Source organism: Stegostoma tigrinum, chromosome 7, assembly GCF_030684315.1.
Source record: "Stegostoma tigrinum isolate sSteTig4 chromosome 7, sSteTig4.hap1, whole genome shotgun sequence".
Classification (NCBI taxonomy): domain Eukaryota; kingdom Metazoa; phylum Chordata; class Chondrichthyes; order Orectolobiformes; family Stegostomatidae; genus Stegostoma; species Stegostoma tigrinum.
The window spans coordinates 42,087,937-42,105,234 of record NC_081360.1 but is presented as its reverse complement, the minus strand read 5'-3'; the positions used below and the strand labels follow the sequence as shown (position 1 = coordinate 42,105,234).

The window sequence follows — 17,298 nt, the reverse complement described above, 5'->3', positions numbered from 1 at the left end:
TACCACGCCGCATTTAGAGAAATGCTGAAGCTATTTTCAAGCCTTTGTTTGTTACCTTATGAAACTGTGGTTTCCATTGGACCTTCAAATTTTTGTTAGTTGTTAAAAAGTGAAGACCTATGTGTGCACAAGTGACCTTACCATTTCATTTTTAGATTCTTTATCAACGATGATCGTTCTAGATTGTGTGGAGACCAGGCTTGGTACAGATTAGAGCTTGCTTTGCTCTTTATTTATTTGTTTGTAGAATGTGGGTATCACTGGCTGAGCCAATATTTATTGCCCATGACTAAATGCCCTTGAGAAAGTGGTGGTGGCCTACCATCTTGCAGAGCTGCTGCAGTCCGTGAAATGTAGATACACCCACAGTGCAGTTGGAAAGGAAGGGCCATGATTTTCACCCAGCAACAGTGAAATAATGGATATGTGGTGCTTGACAAGGCTTTCTATGTGTTAGCCTGTGTAATGTATGCCACAAATTCTGGGTTCTTTTTGAGACAGAACCTTGGAGCATAATTTATTGTTATTTATATGGCATCGATACCTCAAACTTGCACACAGTCCTGGTTCTGTCCCTTGTGATGCTACAGTACATTACATACATGCAGCTGACTGAAAACACCAATCCATTCAACAGATTATCACTGAGGGCAAGGCAGGTGACTTTTTAATGGAATGCCACTTGTATGAAAGATACAGGCCTGTCTGGTATAGAATCTGTGCCACAATACAACACCTCTAATTCAGAATGGTGAGGCTTGGAGGGGATCTTGTGGGTGATGATGTTCACCTGCATCTCCAACTGCTGACTTTCTACGTGGTAAAAGTTATAAGTTCAGATAGTGCTGTTCAAGGAGTTGTGATGAGTTGCTACAGTCTATCTTGTAGACAGTGGTACACGCAGCTGTAACCATGCATTGGTGGTAGAAAGAGCAAATGTTGAAAATGGTGAATACTATGTAATCTCGTGGCTTTCTCTTGAATGGTGTTTGCTTCATGAATGTAGTTGAAGCTGCACTCCTCCAGGAAAGTTTCATTTTATCACACTCCTGAACTGTGGCTTGTGGATGATGGACAGACTTTGGGGAGTTGCTCACTGGAGAATTCCTAGTCTCTGATCTGCATTTGTAGCCATAGTCTTCATATGGTATGGTTAGTCCAGTCCAGTTCCTAGTCAATGTGACCCTAGGATTTTGTCATGGGGGATTCAGCAATGTTAATACCACTGAACTTCGGGGAGGTGGTTGGATTCTCTCTGATTGAAAATGGTCATTTTCTGGTGCTTGTGTCATGCAATTGTTAATGTTTGACAATTTTCTTTAATTGGAACAGTAAACAATCATCCTTTAGTTCTCAAATGATGTTTCCAAAATTACGCAACAGCAATCCTGAAATGTCTGAAGTTCCCTACACAGGCAGTACATGGGGTGAGAGTGTGTTGGGCACTCTGAAGTACTTTTCCCGTTTGAACAATCCTGTTTTAACACTGAGACTATGTGAATGAGAGCAAACTCTTTACTAGCTAACATTACCTTTCTGAGCATTGAAACCTGGGCAGGCAATAGTAAAGCTGAAAACCAATTAATTATGGGCGGGATAACCAGTTTTTGACTCGTCCTTCAGGCAGTCGGCAAGCAGTTTTAAAACTGTTCCTGAAGCAGGTTTTGCATCACATTGGAGGATTGATGAATGGCAATACAGAGTAGACTGGTCATGGTTTCTCTTCTGTAATTTCCCTGTGTCTGATGAGCACATATAGTGCACAAAGAAGGGGAAAGGTAAATGTTTCGTTTTTGTTCATTTAGTGCTAAATTGTGGTCAGTTTGGACGGTGGGTTATTGCTTATTAGACGTAATTTAATTTTAGTGCCTTTACCCACCTGAATGTAGAGAGTTTCCTTCCATAAATTCTGAACTGGTTCCATCTTGAGCACAGGAGGAAAGAAATACTTACAAAACATTTACCTTTCCCCTTCTTTGTGCACTATATGTGATCATCAGACACAGGGAAATTACAGAAGAGAAACCATGACCAGTCTACTCTGTATTGCCATTCATCAATCCTCCAATGCGATGCAAAACCTGCTTCAGGAATAGTTTTAAAACTACTTGCCAACTGCCTGAAGGACGAGTCAAAAACTGGTTATCCCACCCATAATTAATTGGTTTTCAGCCTTCCTATTGCCTGCCCAGGTTTCAATGCTCAGAAAGGTAACGTTAGCTAGTAAAGAGTTTGCTCTTATTCACATAGTCTCGGTGTTAAAACAGGATTGTTCAAATGGGAAAAGTACTTGAGTACCCAACACACACTCACCCCATGTACTGCCTGTGTAGGGGACATCTACTGCCTTCCAAAGATATACAAAGCCAACACACCTGTATCATTTTTCATATTTTTTGCCAGCAGTAGTTTAATTTTCTTTATGGATGATCCATGCAGCGTTGGAGTGAATTTGTTGTGGTATTCCTTATTAGGATAAGACTTTACTCTCTGTCCAAAAATATTTGGTGAAACATAATGCTTTTGTGTATAAAGTATTTACATGTTTTGACAAGTTAAGCAACACTTAGTAGGGAAAACTGCTTCTGATCAAAATACAGGAATCTGTAAGACATCCTGAGTGTGTGACTGTGATGCTAAAAGTTACCTAATTACTGATTAATACTTGGGTTGCACATTTCCCTTTTTGTTTGGGAGTTAGCATGTTAAGTATCAATTTACTTGTCACCCCTACTGTTGACAAAACTTGCCTGATCAGACACCAATTAGCCAGTGAAGAGCAGCCTGGTGAGCTTTAGCAAATAGCCTATCACAAGCTTCGACAGTGGTGCCTTAACTCCCTTTCTTGCCATCTCTCTCTCTCCAGCTCCAGGGAGGATAAAATAATGTTGATTTTGCCTTCTCTTATAATTGAAGGGTTTGTTCAACAGAGAAATGCCTTAAAGCTTTCATCTAACATGGAAATCAAATTAAAATTGCATTTCAACTACTTAAGTAAAGCAACTGAGTTTGTAAACATACTAAAATAATTTCCCGGTTTAATCATTTCTGGGAATTGCTCCATTCAATTTCTGATTACCGCTGATGTCTTTGGTTTGCTTTAATTTTTTTCACCACACAGAATTGTTTCAGTCTTGATCAAAGCTGCCACACCATGAGATGGAATAATAAAATTGCTGGCCGTGCCATTCTCTTCCAACATCTCACCACTGTCATATGGCCAGACCGGACTATTCTTGCCGGCTTTCAGTTTTGCCTGTTCATAACCAAGGTAGCTTCCTGCACTGGTTCCTCTTCCCACTTTGCACATTGTCATCCCTGGTGTTTCCCAAGGATCATTCCTGGGCTCCCTCCTATTTCTCATCTACACATAGCCCTTTTCAATGATGTTAGTGAGGGGCAGCATTAGTTTCCAAATGTGGACTAATGGTACCCAGCTCTATTCATCTCCTCCCTCAACTCTTTTTATTGTAGCTAAATTATCTTACAGCTTATCTAGCATTCAGAATGGGTAAGTAGAAGTATCAACCAATTTATTTAGGAAGTCTGAAGCCATATTGTTTTCAGTCCCCACTCAAAACTCCTCCATTCCTTCATTAGTGGCTACATCTCTCTGATTTAGTCTCTGACTGCAGTCTTGGTGTTATATTTGACTCTGAGATAAACTTCAACCACGTATCTACATTAAGAAGACTGCTGATGCCCACCTCGGTAACTTTGCCTCGGGTCACTTGTTGCTGAAATGTTCAATTAATGCCTTTGTTACCTCTCGACTCTGCTGTTGCAACCCGGCTTTGGCTGATCTCCATATTCAACCCGCTGTAAGCATGAGGTTATCCAGATTCCCGTAACTTAACTGACAATATCTTTCCCTACTTCAATTATCCAGTCTAGCCCCACAACCTTCTAATATCTCCATTTATCTAATCCTGGCCTCTTGAATATTCGTGATTTTAATTGTCCCACCAGTGAGTTTTACTTTCAACTGCTTAAGCTCTAAGCTTTAGAATATTCACGGTTTTAGATTTCTGCCTTTGCTTTCCTCCTTTAAGATACTCCTTGAAACCCCCTTTGTCTAAGCTTTGATCTGGTTCAATCTGATATCTTGCTTTATAACGCTTGTGTAGTGTCTTGGCATGTTTTATTATGTTAAAAGTGCTCTATAAATAACGCCATCATAGCACAAAATAAACATTTAAAGCAATGTGTGTTTTGGGGATGGGAAAGGGTTTAGCTGGTTTTCTAAGATAATTTTAGAAAAGCAAGAATATGCAACTTTAGATGACTGAGACTGAGATTTGAACTTGTGGCCTTTTGCAATAGAAATTAGGTTATTAGAGCTGTGCAACTGTGTTGCAGATTTTGGGGAGGGCCATGATGGATGTGAAAACAACAGTTAGAATTTTAAAATCAAGATCTTGTTTGACTGTGAGTCAAAGTATGTCGGTAAGCATTGGGTGCTAGGTGAATGAGATTTGATGTGAATCAAGATGTAGGCAATGACATTTAGAAATCTCGAAGATGATAGAATTGTTACTAATATTACAAAATTGTTCAAAATCATCAAAGCTTAACATAGTCTGTTAAAGCAGACCTAAGTACTAACAAGCTTAGTTATAACTATAACCAAATATGAACAATAACTAAAAGTCAAATTAAAATTCTTTACACTAAATTGGTCTAATTTTTTAATGACCAAAAACCTTTTCAGTAAGACTTGATTATCATGATTTCCATATTTAATAATCACACATGCGATTTGTTTATCCTGCCGGTTTTTTTGCCCCAGACGAATGAGGTCAATTAGCTGACGTATTGGCTTATTTTATTAGAAATAAGTGATAGAATTTTACTGAAATCACAGTTAACTTTTTTTTATCACTTGTATGAAAAACAACAAAATGTTCATCTTAATAAGCCAGTCATGCTTGCCAAGCCAGCAAATTTGTCCTTACTAATCTTTCTCTTAAGGACTTGCCTGTTGCATTCTCAGATTGATTTAAAGTGAGGTCCACGTGACTGTTGCTGAAATATTAATAAGAGACCATGCTGAAAACACTTGATTGGGGTGGGGTGGGGTCAGAAGACAACAACAAAGCCTGTTTCACTAATAGTGCACTTGATCCTTGAATGGAACTGAATTAGTTTTATTGTATTATGTACTCAAATGAGAACAGTGAAAACTTTGCAAGTTGCCGTATTATGGCACCACCTTAAGTACAAAGGTACCTTGGTACAGATTCTTAAGAATATATTCTTAAGAGAAAAAGAATTAGAAAAGCAAACAAAAAGTTCAGCATTGCGGATCATAGGAATAAATTGGAAAAATAAAGAAATAAAATGTTCAGAATAACTGTCTTTTCAACTCAGCCCACACTGGCACCTAGCCTCCAGTAACTGAAAGACACATCTCCATGCTCCACAGTCCCCTCCAACCCCCCACAGCCGGCACCTTTCCCTGCAACCGCAGGAAATGCTACACTTGCCCCCACACCACCTCCCTCACCCCTATCCCAGGCCCCAAGATGACTTTCCATATCAAACAGATGTTCACCTGCACATCTGCCAATGTGGTATACTGCATCCGTTGTACCTGGTGTGGTTTCTTCTACATTGAGGAGACCAAGCGGAGGCTTGGGAACTGCTTTGCTGAACACCTACGCTCAGTTCGCAATAAACAACTGCACCTCCCAGTTCTGAACCATTTTAACTCCTCAGACGACATGTCCATCCTGGGCCTCCTGCAGTGCCACAACGATGCCACCCGAAGGTTGCAGGAACAGCAACTCATATTCCGCTTGGGAACCCTGCAGCCCAATGGTATCAATGTGGATTTCACCAGCCTCAAAGTCTCCCCCTCCCCCCACTGCATCACAAAACCGGCCCAGCTCGTCCCCGCCTCCCTAACCTGTTCTTCCTCTCACCTATCCCCTCCTCCCACCTCAAGCCGCACCTCTATTTCCTACCTACTAACCTCATCCTGCCCCCTTGACCTGTCCGTCCTCCCCAGACTGATCCATCCCCTCCCTACCTCCCCACCTATACTCACCTCTACAGGCTCCAAACCCGCCCCTTTAACCTGTCTGCCTCCTCTCCACTATCTTTTCCTCCTATCTATCTTCGATCTGCCTCCCCCTTTCTCCCTATTTATTTCAGAACCCTCTCCCCATCCCCCTCTCTGATGAGGGGTCTAGGCCCGAAACGACAGCTTTTGTGCTCCTAAGATGCTGCTTGGCCTGCTGTGTTCATCCAGCCCCACACTTTATCTCCATTGCCTTGCCACTGCTTGTGCAGGACCCACCAATGTAAGAGTTGCCCCACGTTTGGTGCCATCTCTTCACTGCTGGGCCCACCTTGCTGATGCCACTGATTCATTGTGCTGCCACCTCAAGTCACCCATGGCACTTCCATTGTTTTGATGCCCTTCTCTCTGACCGTGAATCCACACCCAACGGATGCACAATTCTCTGGAAGTGTTGGAATGCACAGATTCAACATATATTCTTGGTTTGAACGGTAAATCTTCAGGAAGGGCTCTTTAAGTTCCTAGCTACCACTTATTTTTGTGGCTCCAATTATCTTGCTATCAAGCCAAATAACTATGGATTTCTGGGTATTAAATATTTGAATCTTACACCTGACATCATATCTGAATAAGGTCCAGCTTAAATGTACTTTCACCCTCTCTCAACAAAGCTCTTATTGAATCACATTGGCCTGGACGATGTGGAATCTGTCTAGGTGAAGCTGTGGAGCACCAAAGGAAAAAGATGCTGATGGTTGTTGTGTACAGACCACGAAACAGTAGTTGTGACGTTTGGCAACTGTATCAAACAGGAAATTGGAGATGCATGCAGTAAGGGTACAGCAGTTATTATAGGTGACTTCAATCTACATATTAATTGGAAAAAACCAAACTGGCAGCAATGTGACAGAGGAGGATTTCGTGGAATGTATGAGGGATGGTCTCCTTGACAAATATACCAAGGAACTAACTAGAGAGCAAGCCATACTTGACTGGATACTGTGTAATGAGAGAGGATTAGTTAGCAACATTGTGGAGCAAGGTCCTGAGGGGAAGATTGACCATAATATGATAGAATTCTCCATTTAGATGGAAAGTAAAACAATTAAATCTGAAACTAGGGTCCTGAGCCTAAAGCTAACTTTGGTGTGAGGCACGCATTGGCTAGGATAAACTGGCCAAGGATACTTAAGGAGCTGACAGTGGATAAGACAATGGCAGACATTTAAGGAGTACATGGCTGAACTTCAACAATTGTACATCCCTATCTGGCATGAGAGTAAAACAGGGAAGGTGGCTCAACCATGGCTAACAAAGGAAATTAGGAACAGCGTTATAGCCAAAGAGGGCACTTATAAATTGGCCAGAAAAAAGCAGCAAACCCGAGGACTGGGAGAAATCTTAAATTCAGCAGAGGAGGACAAAGGTTCTAATTCAGAAAAGAAAAATAGAATATAGAAGTAAACTTGTGGAAAACTTAAAAACTGACTGCAAAAGCTTCTATAGATACGTGAAGAGAAAAAGACTGGTGAAGACAAATGTAGATCCCTTACAGTTAGAATCAGGGAAATTCATAATGGATGACAGAGATGGCAGACCTGTTGAATGAATACTTTGAATCTGTCTTCACTAATGAGGACACAAATAACCTTCAGGAAATCTTAGGGGACAGAGGACTTTGCATGAAGGAGGAACTGAAAGAAATCCTTCTTAATCAGGAAGTGGTATTGGGAAAATTGATGGGATTAAAACCCGATAGTCCCTGGGGCCTGATGCTCTGCATCCCAGAGTACTTAAGGAAGTGGCCCCAAGAATAGCGGGTTGGTGATCATTTTTAAAACCTTCTGTAGAATTTGGAAGAATTCCTATGGACTGCAGGGTAGCTAATGTAATCCCACGCTTTTAAAAAAGAGGGAGAAAGAAAATGGGGAATTATAGGCAACTTAGCCTGACATCTGTGGTGGGGAAAATGCTGGCGTCAATTATTAAGGATGTAATAACTGAGCATTTGGAAAGCAGTAACAGAATAATGGTAAGCATGGATTCACTAAAGGGAACTCATGTTGGACAAATCTTCTGCAATTTTTTGAGGATGTGACCAGTAGAGTGAACAGGGGGTGAATCAGTAGTTGTTGTGTATCTGGACATTTAAACCACTTTTTTGACAAGGTTCCACGCGAGAGATTAGTGAGGGAAATTAAAGCTCATGGTATCAGAAGTAATGCATTGACATGGATTGATAACTGGTTGGCGGACAGGAAGCAGAGAGTAGGAATAAACCGGTCCTTTTCAGAGAGGCAGGCAGTGACCGGTGGTGTGCTGTAAGGTTCAGTACTGGGACCCAGCTGTTCATGATATACGTTATCGATTTTGGACAATGGAATTTAATGCTCTATCTCCAAATCTGCAGATAACAGTAAGCTGGGTGGCAGTGTGTGCTGTGAGGAGGATGCGAAAAGTCTGCAGGGTTAGTTGGACAGGCTGGCTGAGTGGGCAAAATATTTGGCAAATACTGTGGGTACCTGTGACGCTATCGTTTTGGTCAAAAGAGGCATATTAATATCTGAAAGTTCAGGAAAAGATGGGGTGCAACGTGTCCTGGATGTCACAGTAGAACAGTCGCTGAAGGTTGGCATGCAGGTGCAGTAGGCAGTGAGGCAAGCTAATGGCATGCTGGCCTTCATAGCCAGAGGATTTGAATATCGAAGTAAGGACATCTTGCCGCAGTTATACAGGGCCTCGGTGAGTATTATGTGCAGTTTTGGTCTCCTAGTCTGAGGAAAGACATCCTTGCTTTCGAGGAAGGCCAGTGAGGATTCGCCAGAAGATTCCTGGGATGGCAGGACTGACCTAAGAGGAAAGACTCAGTTGGATTGGGCTTATGTTAGCTGAAATTTTAGAATGCGGGCGTGTCTCATAGAAACATATAAAGTTCTGATGGGATTGGACAGGCTTGATCTGGGAAGAATGGTCCCAATGCTGGGGGAATCCAGAGCAAAGGTTAACAATCTAGGAATAAGGAGTCAGCCATTCAAGACTGAGATGAGGAAGAATTTCTTCACTCAAAGTTGTAAACCTGTGACATTCTCTCCCACAGGAAGCAGTTGGGGCCAGTTCATTAGCTATATTCAAGAGAGAGCTGGATGTGGCCCTTGTGGCTAAAGGAGAGAAAATGGGAATAGGATGCTGAAATTGCATGATCAGCCATGATCATATTGAATGATGATGCAGGCTTAAAGGGCCGAATGGTCTATTCCTGCGCATAATTTTCCAAGTTTCTATCCTACAGCAACACAAGCAACCTCTTACAATGAGTGACAAAAGTTTGCATTTTTATTGCTGTAATCTCCCAAAGCACCTTGCAGAGATATTTGTAAAGCAAAAGTTACTGAGATAAGAAGAGAAATGTTTCATACCGTGATCCGAAGCTTGTTTTACAATATGTTATGGGCTGTAGAGTTTTAGATGAGCTGAAGGTTTTGTATGGTGAAGATGGAGAGGGCTCATTAAACAAATGCTGGAATAAAGTCGGCGAGAACAAGTGAGGGGAGATGCAAGATGTTAACAGAATAGAAGCAGGCAATGTTTGTGACATTCAGCATGCAATATAGTTAATTGCCAAGGTTTTGAGCAATCTAGTCCAACTGAGAAAATGGCTTGGGAGGAGGATGGAGTTGGTGGCAAAGACTATTTTTATTTGATAGCTTCCGACTGCTTAGGTAGGATTCATCAAATACTGAAAACAAGGCATGTAGCTTGACAAAACATTAGCAATGGAACAGTTAAGATGTGATCAAGCTGGATTTCATTGGCAAGTATGGAAACTGACTGCAGGTTGGTACATGATGACGTCCAGCACATTTTCACGTGACCTTGATAATTGAGCATTTAGTTTATTCTTCCTAGTTCTCAACCAAATTCTTGATTGATGTTATGCCATTTGATATGGGTACACCCATCCGTGAGTCATGGAAAATGATTGAGGGGGAGAATTCTGCTTGTTTTTCTTTCTTCAGCCAATCAACAGCCTTGAGACTTGTTACAACACCGGAATTGCTTCCCTGTTGGAAATCATTTGAATCCACACAGATTAAATACCTAACACTGGGTGTTACCTTTATCCCTTAAACTTCTAAGTAACTGATGTATCACTGGGATTGAAGAATATCTTGAAATGAGAAGGAGAGAACTTCTGAGAGCTTTTCAGGGTATATGGCACAGAAACATGCCATTTGGCCTGACAAGTCAGTTCCAAGTTATGCGGCATTTGAGATTCCTCCCAAATTTGCCTACATAACTATAAACAAAACCCTGGGTACCTTTTCTATCGGATTATCTAGTGTCCCCTTCAACACCACTGTATTACTTTCTAAAAACCGAAAGAACTGTGGATGCTGTAAATCAGGAACAAAAACGGAAGCTGCTGGAAAAGCTCAGCAGGACTGGCAGCATCTGTGAAGAAAAAATCAGTTAATGGTTTGGTTCTTCAGCAATCAAAACTGTGTTACTTATTTTACTCACTTTGTGAGAGTCAGCTCCACAGTCTTGCCACACTGTAAGTAAAGATGTTTCTTTTGATTTCCTCTTTTGGTTGGTTGCTGATTGCCTTGTGACATTTGCCCTTTCCCAAAAGTGAGTTCATTGTATATACTCCAAATGTATTGTTTGTATTTTTAAAGACTTCTACCTGTTCACCCTGAGCTCTCTGTTTTGAACAGGCAAGACCCTCAGCCTGTTTATAATTTCCTGATGGTTACAAACCTTCTCTTTTCACTCGTTCCATTGTCTCCATACCCCTTTTATAATGTGGTATCAAGAACCGTATACATTACTCCAAGCATAGTTTAACTAATTTTGGTGAAATTAAAATTAGGACAATATCACTACTTGACAGTCCTACACCTCTGAGATAAAATCTAGTGCATGGTTTGTTTTTTTATAACCTTATTAGTTGCTCTTGCTATTTTGCCAAGTCATTGCTTATTAGTTGTTATTGCTCTGTACCAAGCTTCGATATCTTATTTCCAAATAATGTGTCATCTTCTTATTTATCTTGCCAAAGTGCCATAGACTGGTTTCGGCACAGAAGGAGGCCATCGTCATGCTTTTATTTTTTATTTATGCTCATCTTTGTGTTACTGCAGGAGCATCTTATGTAATTTGGTGTGAATGCCTAACTCGAGTTTACAGTCATAGTGCACAGCCTGCCTTTTAATTTCCCAGAAGCACTCTTGGCAACTGTGGCTTTCCACTGCATGTGCAAAGCCACAAATCTGTCCTTATAAATCATCTGCAGAGGTTTTGCTCAATTGATTAACAAGTCTGCACAGAGTAAAATTTACCTATGTGCCAGTTGTCTTTGCTTAGTGTTACGTTGCCAGGTTGTTCAAAAAAGTAAGCTTTGATCTACGGAAGATTATGCAGACCTGAATAAACAGTGAGAAGAGGATTAGTTCTGAAGAAGTCATCAGACTCAAAACATTAACTCTGCTTCTCTCTCACTGATTCTGCCAAACCTGTTGTGTTTCTCCACCAGTTTCTGTTTTTATTTCCAGACCTGCAGCATTGACTGTAGATTTATTGAGGTGAGATGGATACCAGTTAAACAATGTTGTGGAGATGAGCATGAAATAAAGGTGCTTATGCCCTGTATTGTGAAGAAGCAGCTATATTTGTGTTTATTGACTCTCCTAACTACTAGCAAGTACGCAAGCAGCCATTGTTTCTAGCTGTGAAGTAAAATATCTGCATCTATCCAGCTATTTGTTTAAATTGTCGACTTTCTGAAGGCCAATAAAATTTATCATTCAAATGTGCACTTGTCACCTACAGCAAAACATCTTCAGACTCACAGTGACTCGATGTCGGCAGCAAGGTTAGTATACATTTCAGGAAAAATGTATTTGCTAATTTGCTCACTGAAGAGAATATCTCAGTTTTTCTAATCAAAAACTTCTGCCTTGTAGCCATGGGACATCAGCCAAGGAAAAACGGAAGCAGTTTTATCAAATGGGAAACAGTATGAATTCTACTGGCTCTGGCAAAAGCAACACAACCGTATCTAGGTAATCTGTCTAATGAAATGCAGGCTTGAAATCTTTTTGTTACTCATTGCTTATTCTTCTCTAATAATATTTCACAATGTGTATTAAATTTGTACAGTTTATTGTAAGTAGTTTTAAATATTTCTGCATGCCTTTTACTTGACTAAACAGTGTTGTTTAAATGTACTTTGTCTTTTAGTAAATTTGGTGAGAATTTGATTTTGGTTTGGTTGTGCAGCAGTTAAATGGTTATTGCTATTTTATTAAAGAAATGTATTTGCATTGCACTAAAGAAGCTGTTTTTAGGTCAAATTTTCATTTCCTGCCATTGTTGTTTATGTATGGCATTATTTGACAGGGTTTACCCAGGAATTCCTAATTTTCCAGAATAACTGGTTTGTGATTTTAGAAATGCCTTGCACTTCATTATCCATTAATTTAATTGATTTCCACTAATATTCTATTGACTATTCCTCCTTGTTAAACTAATTCTAAATTTTTCCTCAGTGTCTGCATTGTGATGAAAAACAGGTTATTATGTTGATTTTCTTTTTTTTAGAATCGTCTTTAGTTTTGTTGATCATTTATAAGTGGTGAAATGTCTTTTGCTACTAACTATTATTATTCCACAGACATGGACTACAGATCTTTTTAAGTACAGCCAACTATTACTTTTTAGATCAGTTCAATTGAAGGGCTGGAATATTTTTTCTCTATTACATACTACATATTAACACATTGTCATGCCAGAGTAACTGTCTTGCTGACTGTTAATATTGGGATATTAGCAACATTTTTAAGCTTGGTTGGTCGGGGATGGAAAACTAGTACAAACACATTCCTGTTAGCATTCCCCAATAAGGAGGCTATATTTTGTGTGATCACTGGTCCCTCAAACTTACAAGACCATTAACTGGATTTTGCAAGATGGCAAGCAAGACACATCAGACAGAATTAGTTGCTACTTCATGAAAACGCATGAAAATCTTTTAATAGGCCATTTTGGAATTTCAGTATACTTTGAGTAAAAATACTCTTTTGTTACTTTAAATTGAAAGGTATATATCTACTGTCCTGATGATTCAACCTTTTGAGACATTGGGGTTGGGACTTTCATGTCTCCATCCATGTCAGAATGGAGCCAGGCAGTACTTAAAAATGACAGGTGGGAGCCTATTTCTGTTCCTGTGGGATTTTTAAAGCTAGGGTGGGGTTGTGGGTACCACGTCTGCCTCTGTTGTGGTCATGGACATTTCACCCCTGCCATTTCCATGAAGTTACTTTGGTGAGGAGATATGGCCCACAGTATTTTAGGGGAGATGGTAAGAACTACCGATGCTGGAGTCAGAGGTAACACAGTGTGGAGCTGGAGGAACACAGGCCAGGCAGCATCAGAGCAGCAGGAAAGCTGACGTTTCGGGACGGGACCCTTCTTCAGAAGTGATTTCTGTTTTCTGAAAATCACTTCTGGAGAAGGGTCTCGACCTGAATCGTCAGCCTTCCTGCAGCTCTGGTGCTGCCTGGCCTGCTGTGTACCTCCAGCCCCACACTCTGTTATATCTAAGGAGAGTTCTGAGCTACGTTGGATGTCTAGCGTCGAGTGCAAAGGAGTTCAGTGGTGAGGCAAGCATTTATTACACAAATCTAGCTGGGAAGGCCTTTTGAGGTCATACAAAATTGTAACTATTAAAGTCACAATTGTCCATATGTTTATTTTCCTGATTCATTTGAAAATTTTTAAAAACTATTTTTAGTTGCTGCACTCCTTTTAAATGTTGGTGTTGAAATATCTCTGTGTTTCTTTTTCTTTTCTGCTTTCAGTGTTTCAGAATTACTGGACCTTTATGAGGAAGATCCTGAGGATGTTCTCTATAATCTTGGATTTGGAACAGATGAACCTGACCTTGCATCTAAAATTCCATGTCGATTTTTTAATTCCGCATCATTTGCAAAAGGAATTGATTTTAAGCTATTTTTAGATGCTCAAATGCAACGTATGGAATTGGACAATCCAAATTTTGCTCTTACAAGTAGGTTTCTCTTTAAAAAATCTGAGACGTCAATATTCTGTTTTCACATTATGAACATAACCTAACTTAATAATTGTCATTTATTCGCACATTAATTTTCTGAAGAAATAATCATGCTTCCCATTTATTTTCAAAAAAGGAAAAGCAATCTATATTTTAACACAAGTGAATCTCAATCCTGACGACTGTAAGTGGCATCCTGCTTACATATTCTTGACCCTGTTTCCACAGAGAAAAATAACCAGAGTGCAAATTTGTTCCTAATTTGGTACCAAATTGGCACTTCCAGGTCAGGAAGGAATCACTTTATGTGGAAGTTCTTTGCTGTCCTGATACAAACTATAAAGAGATGCAAGAATCTAGCAGAAAAGAAGAGACTTTAAGCAATGCCCTTAGATGATGTGGCTCTTTCAGAATGCAAGTAGCATTTACCAGTTTCAAACTCATTGGATGTAACTTGAAAGTACAATTATTCTTTTCCCATTGTAGGTATCAGGTGTTCTGCCCTCTCTTGGGCCAATTGAGGCTGAGAAATGACTAGCTAATGGCAACAAAGAATCCTCCAACCATCACTGTTAATCTACTAGCATCAGTGTGAGGGGAAGGGAATGGTCACAAACCATGTGACAGTGGTTTCAAGCTATGTTACAGCTCTGCCTCATTAAAGCACCCTTATGCTGAGGTGGGCTTCCCTCCCAACCCCAGCAGAAAGGCCCACCCCAACTTACACCATCATTCATTGCTGTCTCTGACCAGCTGATTGTCGAAGACTCCAGCTGCCTGACCATCCGGTTTCCATCACTTCCTCTGTTTGAGGTTTGACTGCCATCCCAGCAACAGCCACTGCACCTAAAAGCCCTGACGTTGGGCAGTAAACTCTGAAATACGGGTTGGGGCTTCCTGGACAGCTGGAGGTGGCCTTGCCCCCAAAGTTTCAACTGATTGGAATCCGCCAAAAGGTTCCAGCCGTTGCGTTTGTGTGTGTTACTGTTTCCTCACTGGCCTTTTATTTCAATGCTTTCAGTAAACCTTTTGTATGGTACACTACTTAGATGAAGAATTATCTACTGACTAAACTACTGTTAGGATAGATGTAGCAGTACTTACTGAAGAACATAGTTTTCGGATAGGTTAGAATATAATACTCCACTCACCTTTATTCAAGTCAGACTGCTTTCACAACATTGGGTGTTAGGGACTTCTGGTTTCGTCTGTTGGCAAAGTTAATGGTGATGAAGGAAATGGCCAGAATGCTAATGTCTAAAGAGTTGTGTGTGATTATAGAATAGCTGCGCAACATCAGTGAGACAGTTTACAATCCAGCACAAAGGACTGTCTTTAGAAACCCAAACCAATAAGGTTTATCAGCATTACATGTGTTTCCTGTTTGCTAAACCTTACGGATATATCAACATCTTGTAACACCTACCACATCACACTTCAGTGAAACCATCCCCCTTGTTGTAAAACTCTGACAATTCCATATCCTACATGGCCAGTTTGCTATTTAATTTAAAATATCATTTAAATCTGAACGATTCTGGCCAATTTTATGTTTCTTTTCACTTTCTGTTTAATTTCCATGAGACCTTCTGTATATTTGTTAAATAACATATTTTAGTCATTTTTTTATGTTCAATTTATCACTGTGATCTGAAATGTCTTACAGTTATAGCTTAATATATGCCAGATTTCAAACCTTTCAGACTTATTTTCAACTGCCTCCAGGGCTTGACCAGTTTCTATTCCTGTAATCTCCTTCAGCCCTATAACTTTCTGATTTGTGTGCACTCTAATTCTGGCCTCTTGTCAATTCTAGCTTCGACCACTACATCATTGTCTGCCTTGCCTTAAGGCACCTAAGCTGTAAGATGTGTGTTTTTGTTACTGGCCACTGGCCCTATTATCTCCTCCTTTATCAATCGCTGAATCTATTGATGCTTCTATGAAGGACATTGTGAATATTTGATATTTTAAGGATGCTGTCTAAATACAAATAGCCGTTGCTTGACTAGAATTACTTTAAAACATTTTTTTTAAAGAATTTAGGTAGAGAATTAGACATATACCATTGGAATGGTAGTACATCTCTTGAGATATTGCTGCATGATTTCAAGCAGCAGTCATCACTATTTACCATTAACGGTCACCACGACTGCGCTTACGCGGGTATTGTACAGTCGTAGTAGATATAAAAATTATAGAAAGTGCTGTCTATCTTGTGCGTCTATCGTTTTAGATTGCAGAGAGAAATTTTGAGTCAGACTGTTATAAATTTTATTGTTATTAAATCCTTCAGTGTATTGCAGTCATATTCTAGGCTCTATCATATTTATTATTCTTTGTATGATAAATTCTTCCCTTCAATTACAGGCCGGTTCCGCCAGATTAAAGTTCTCACCACAGTGGCTAATGTATTCTCCTCACTGTATTCTCAAGTTTCTGGTGCCCCTGTGAAAAGGATTGGTACTTCAACCGAAGACCCAGCTGCAGGTGAAGCTCCTGCAAATGGAAACATTGCAGCTGGTAGATTAAAGAAAACCATGTCAAAACTCAATTTACTTGGGCAGCAGCAGGTAAAAGCATCAGAGACAAGCAATCGAGCAGTGTCAGCAGATATGGAAAATTCTAAAGCATCACAGTCTCCTGGCACCAACGAAAGTATGACTGACAATGAGAAGAAAGAGGAGGTAAAACAAAAGAAGGAAGCAAGGTTGCATAAATGGCATAAATTGACTGACTGTTCACTGAAGCCTGTAGCTGAAGAAGTGATTGGTGGAAGTGGTTCTCCTTTAAATTCCTTGGAATCCATCTCTCAGGGGACTATGTGCGACATAACAGCTGGCCAGACATCCGTGCTGAATGGTTCTGTGTCCACTCGGAAAGGATCAGGGAATCGTTTGAAAGACGACAGTGGAATCTCAGATTCTGTTCTAACTGAAGACCTCCACAGTACCTCCACAGACACAGAACATGAAGCCAGCAGTGACCTGACATCTGTCCACTCCCAGGAAAGTTCAGAGATTGTGAGCACGGGGTCAGTGTGTTCAACTCATGATAAAGGGCCTGCAGCAATTATTCAGCATCCATTTGTGAAAACTCTGATGGACGAGCAGAAGGAATTCTCATTTGATTTAGAAGAGGCAAGTTGTCACTTCAATTTAGCATTAGACTTTGAAAGGATTTGCTCAACACGTTA

At 40.3% G+C, this 17,298-nt stretch overlaps 1 protein-coding gene across 5 annotated transcripts in view; it reads left to right on the top strand.

Moving 5' to 3' along the window:
• The window catches only part of itprid2 (ITPR interacting domain containing 2), a 141,893-nt gene that overhangs the window by 82,840 nt on the left and 41,755 nt on the right, over positions 1 to 17,298 (top strand). For all 5 annotated transcript variants that reach the window (XM_048534652.2, XM_048534653.2, XM_048534651.2 and 2 more), the window contains exons 6-9: positions 11,858 to 11,900; positions 11,992 to 12,090; positions 13,891 to 14,099; positions 16,473 to 17,242. In XM_048534652.2, coding sequence (XP_048390609.2) covers positions 11,858 to 11,900; positions 11,992 to 12,090; positions 13,891 to 14,099; positions 16,473 to 17,242 — 1,121 coding nt within the window. The remainder of the gene's footprint in view (positions 1 to 11,857; positions 11,901 to 11,991; positions 12,091 to 13,890; positions 14,100 to 16,472; positions 17,243 to 17,298) is intronic.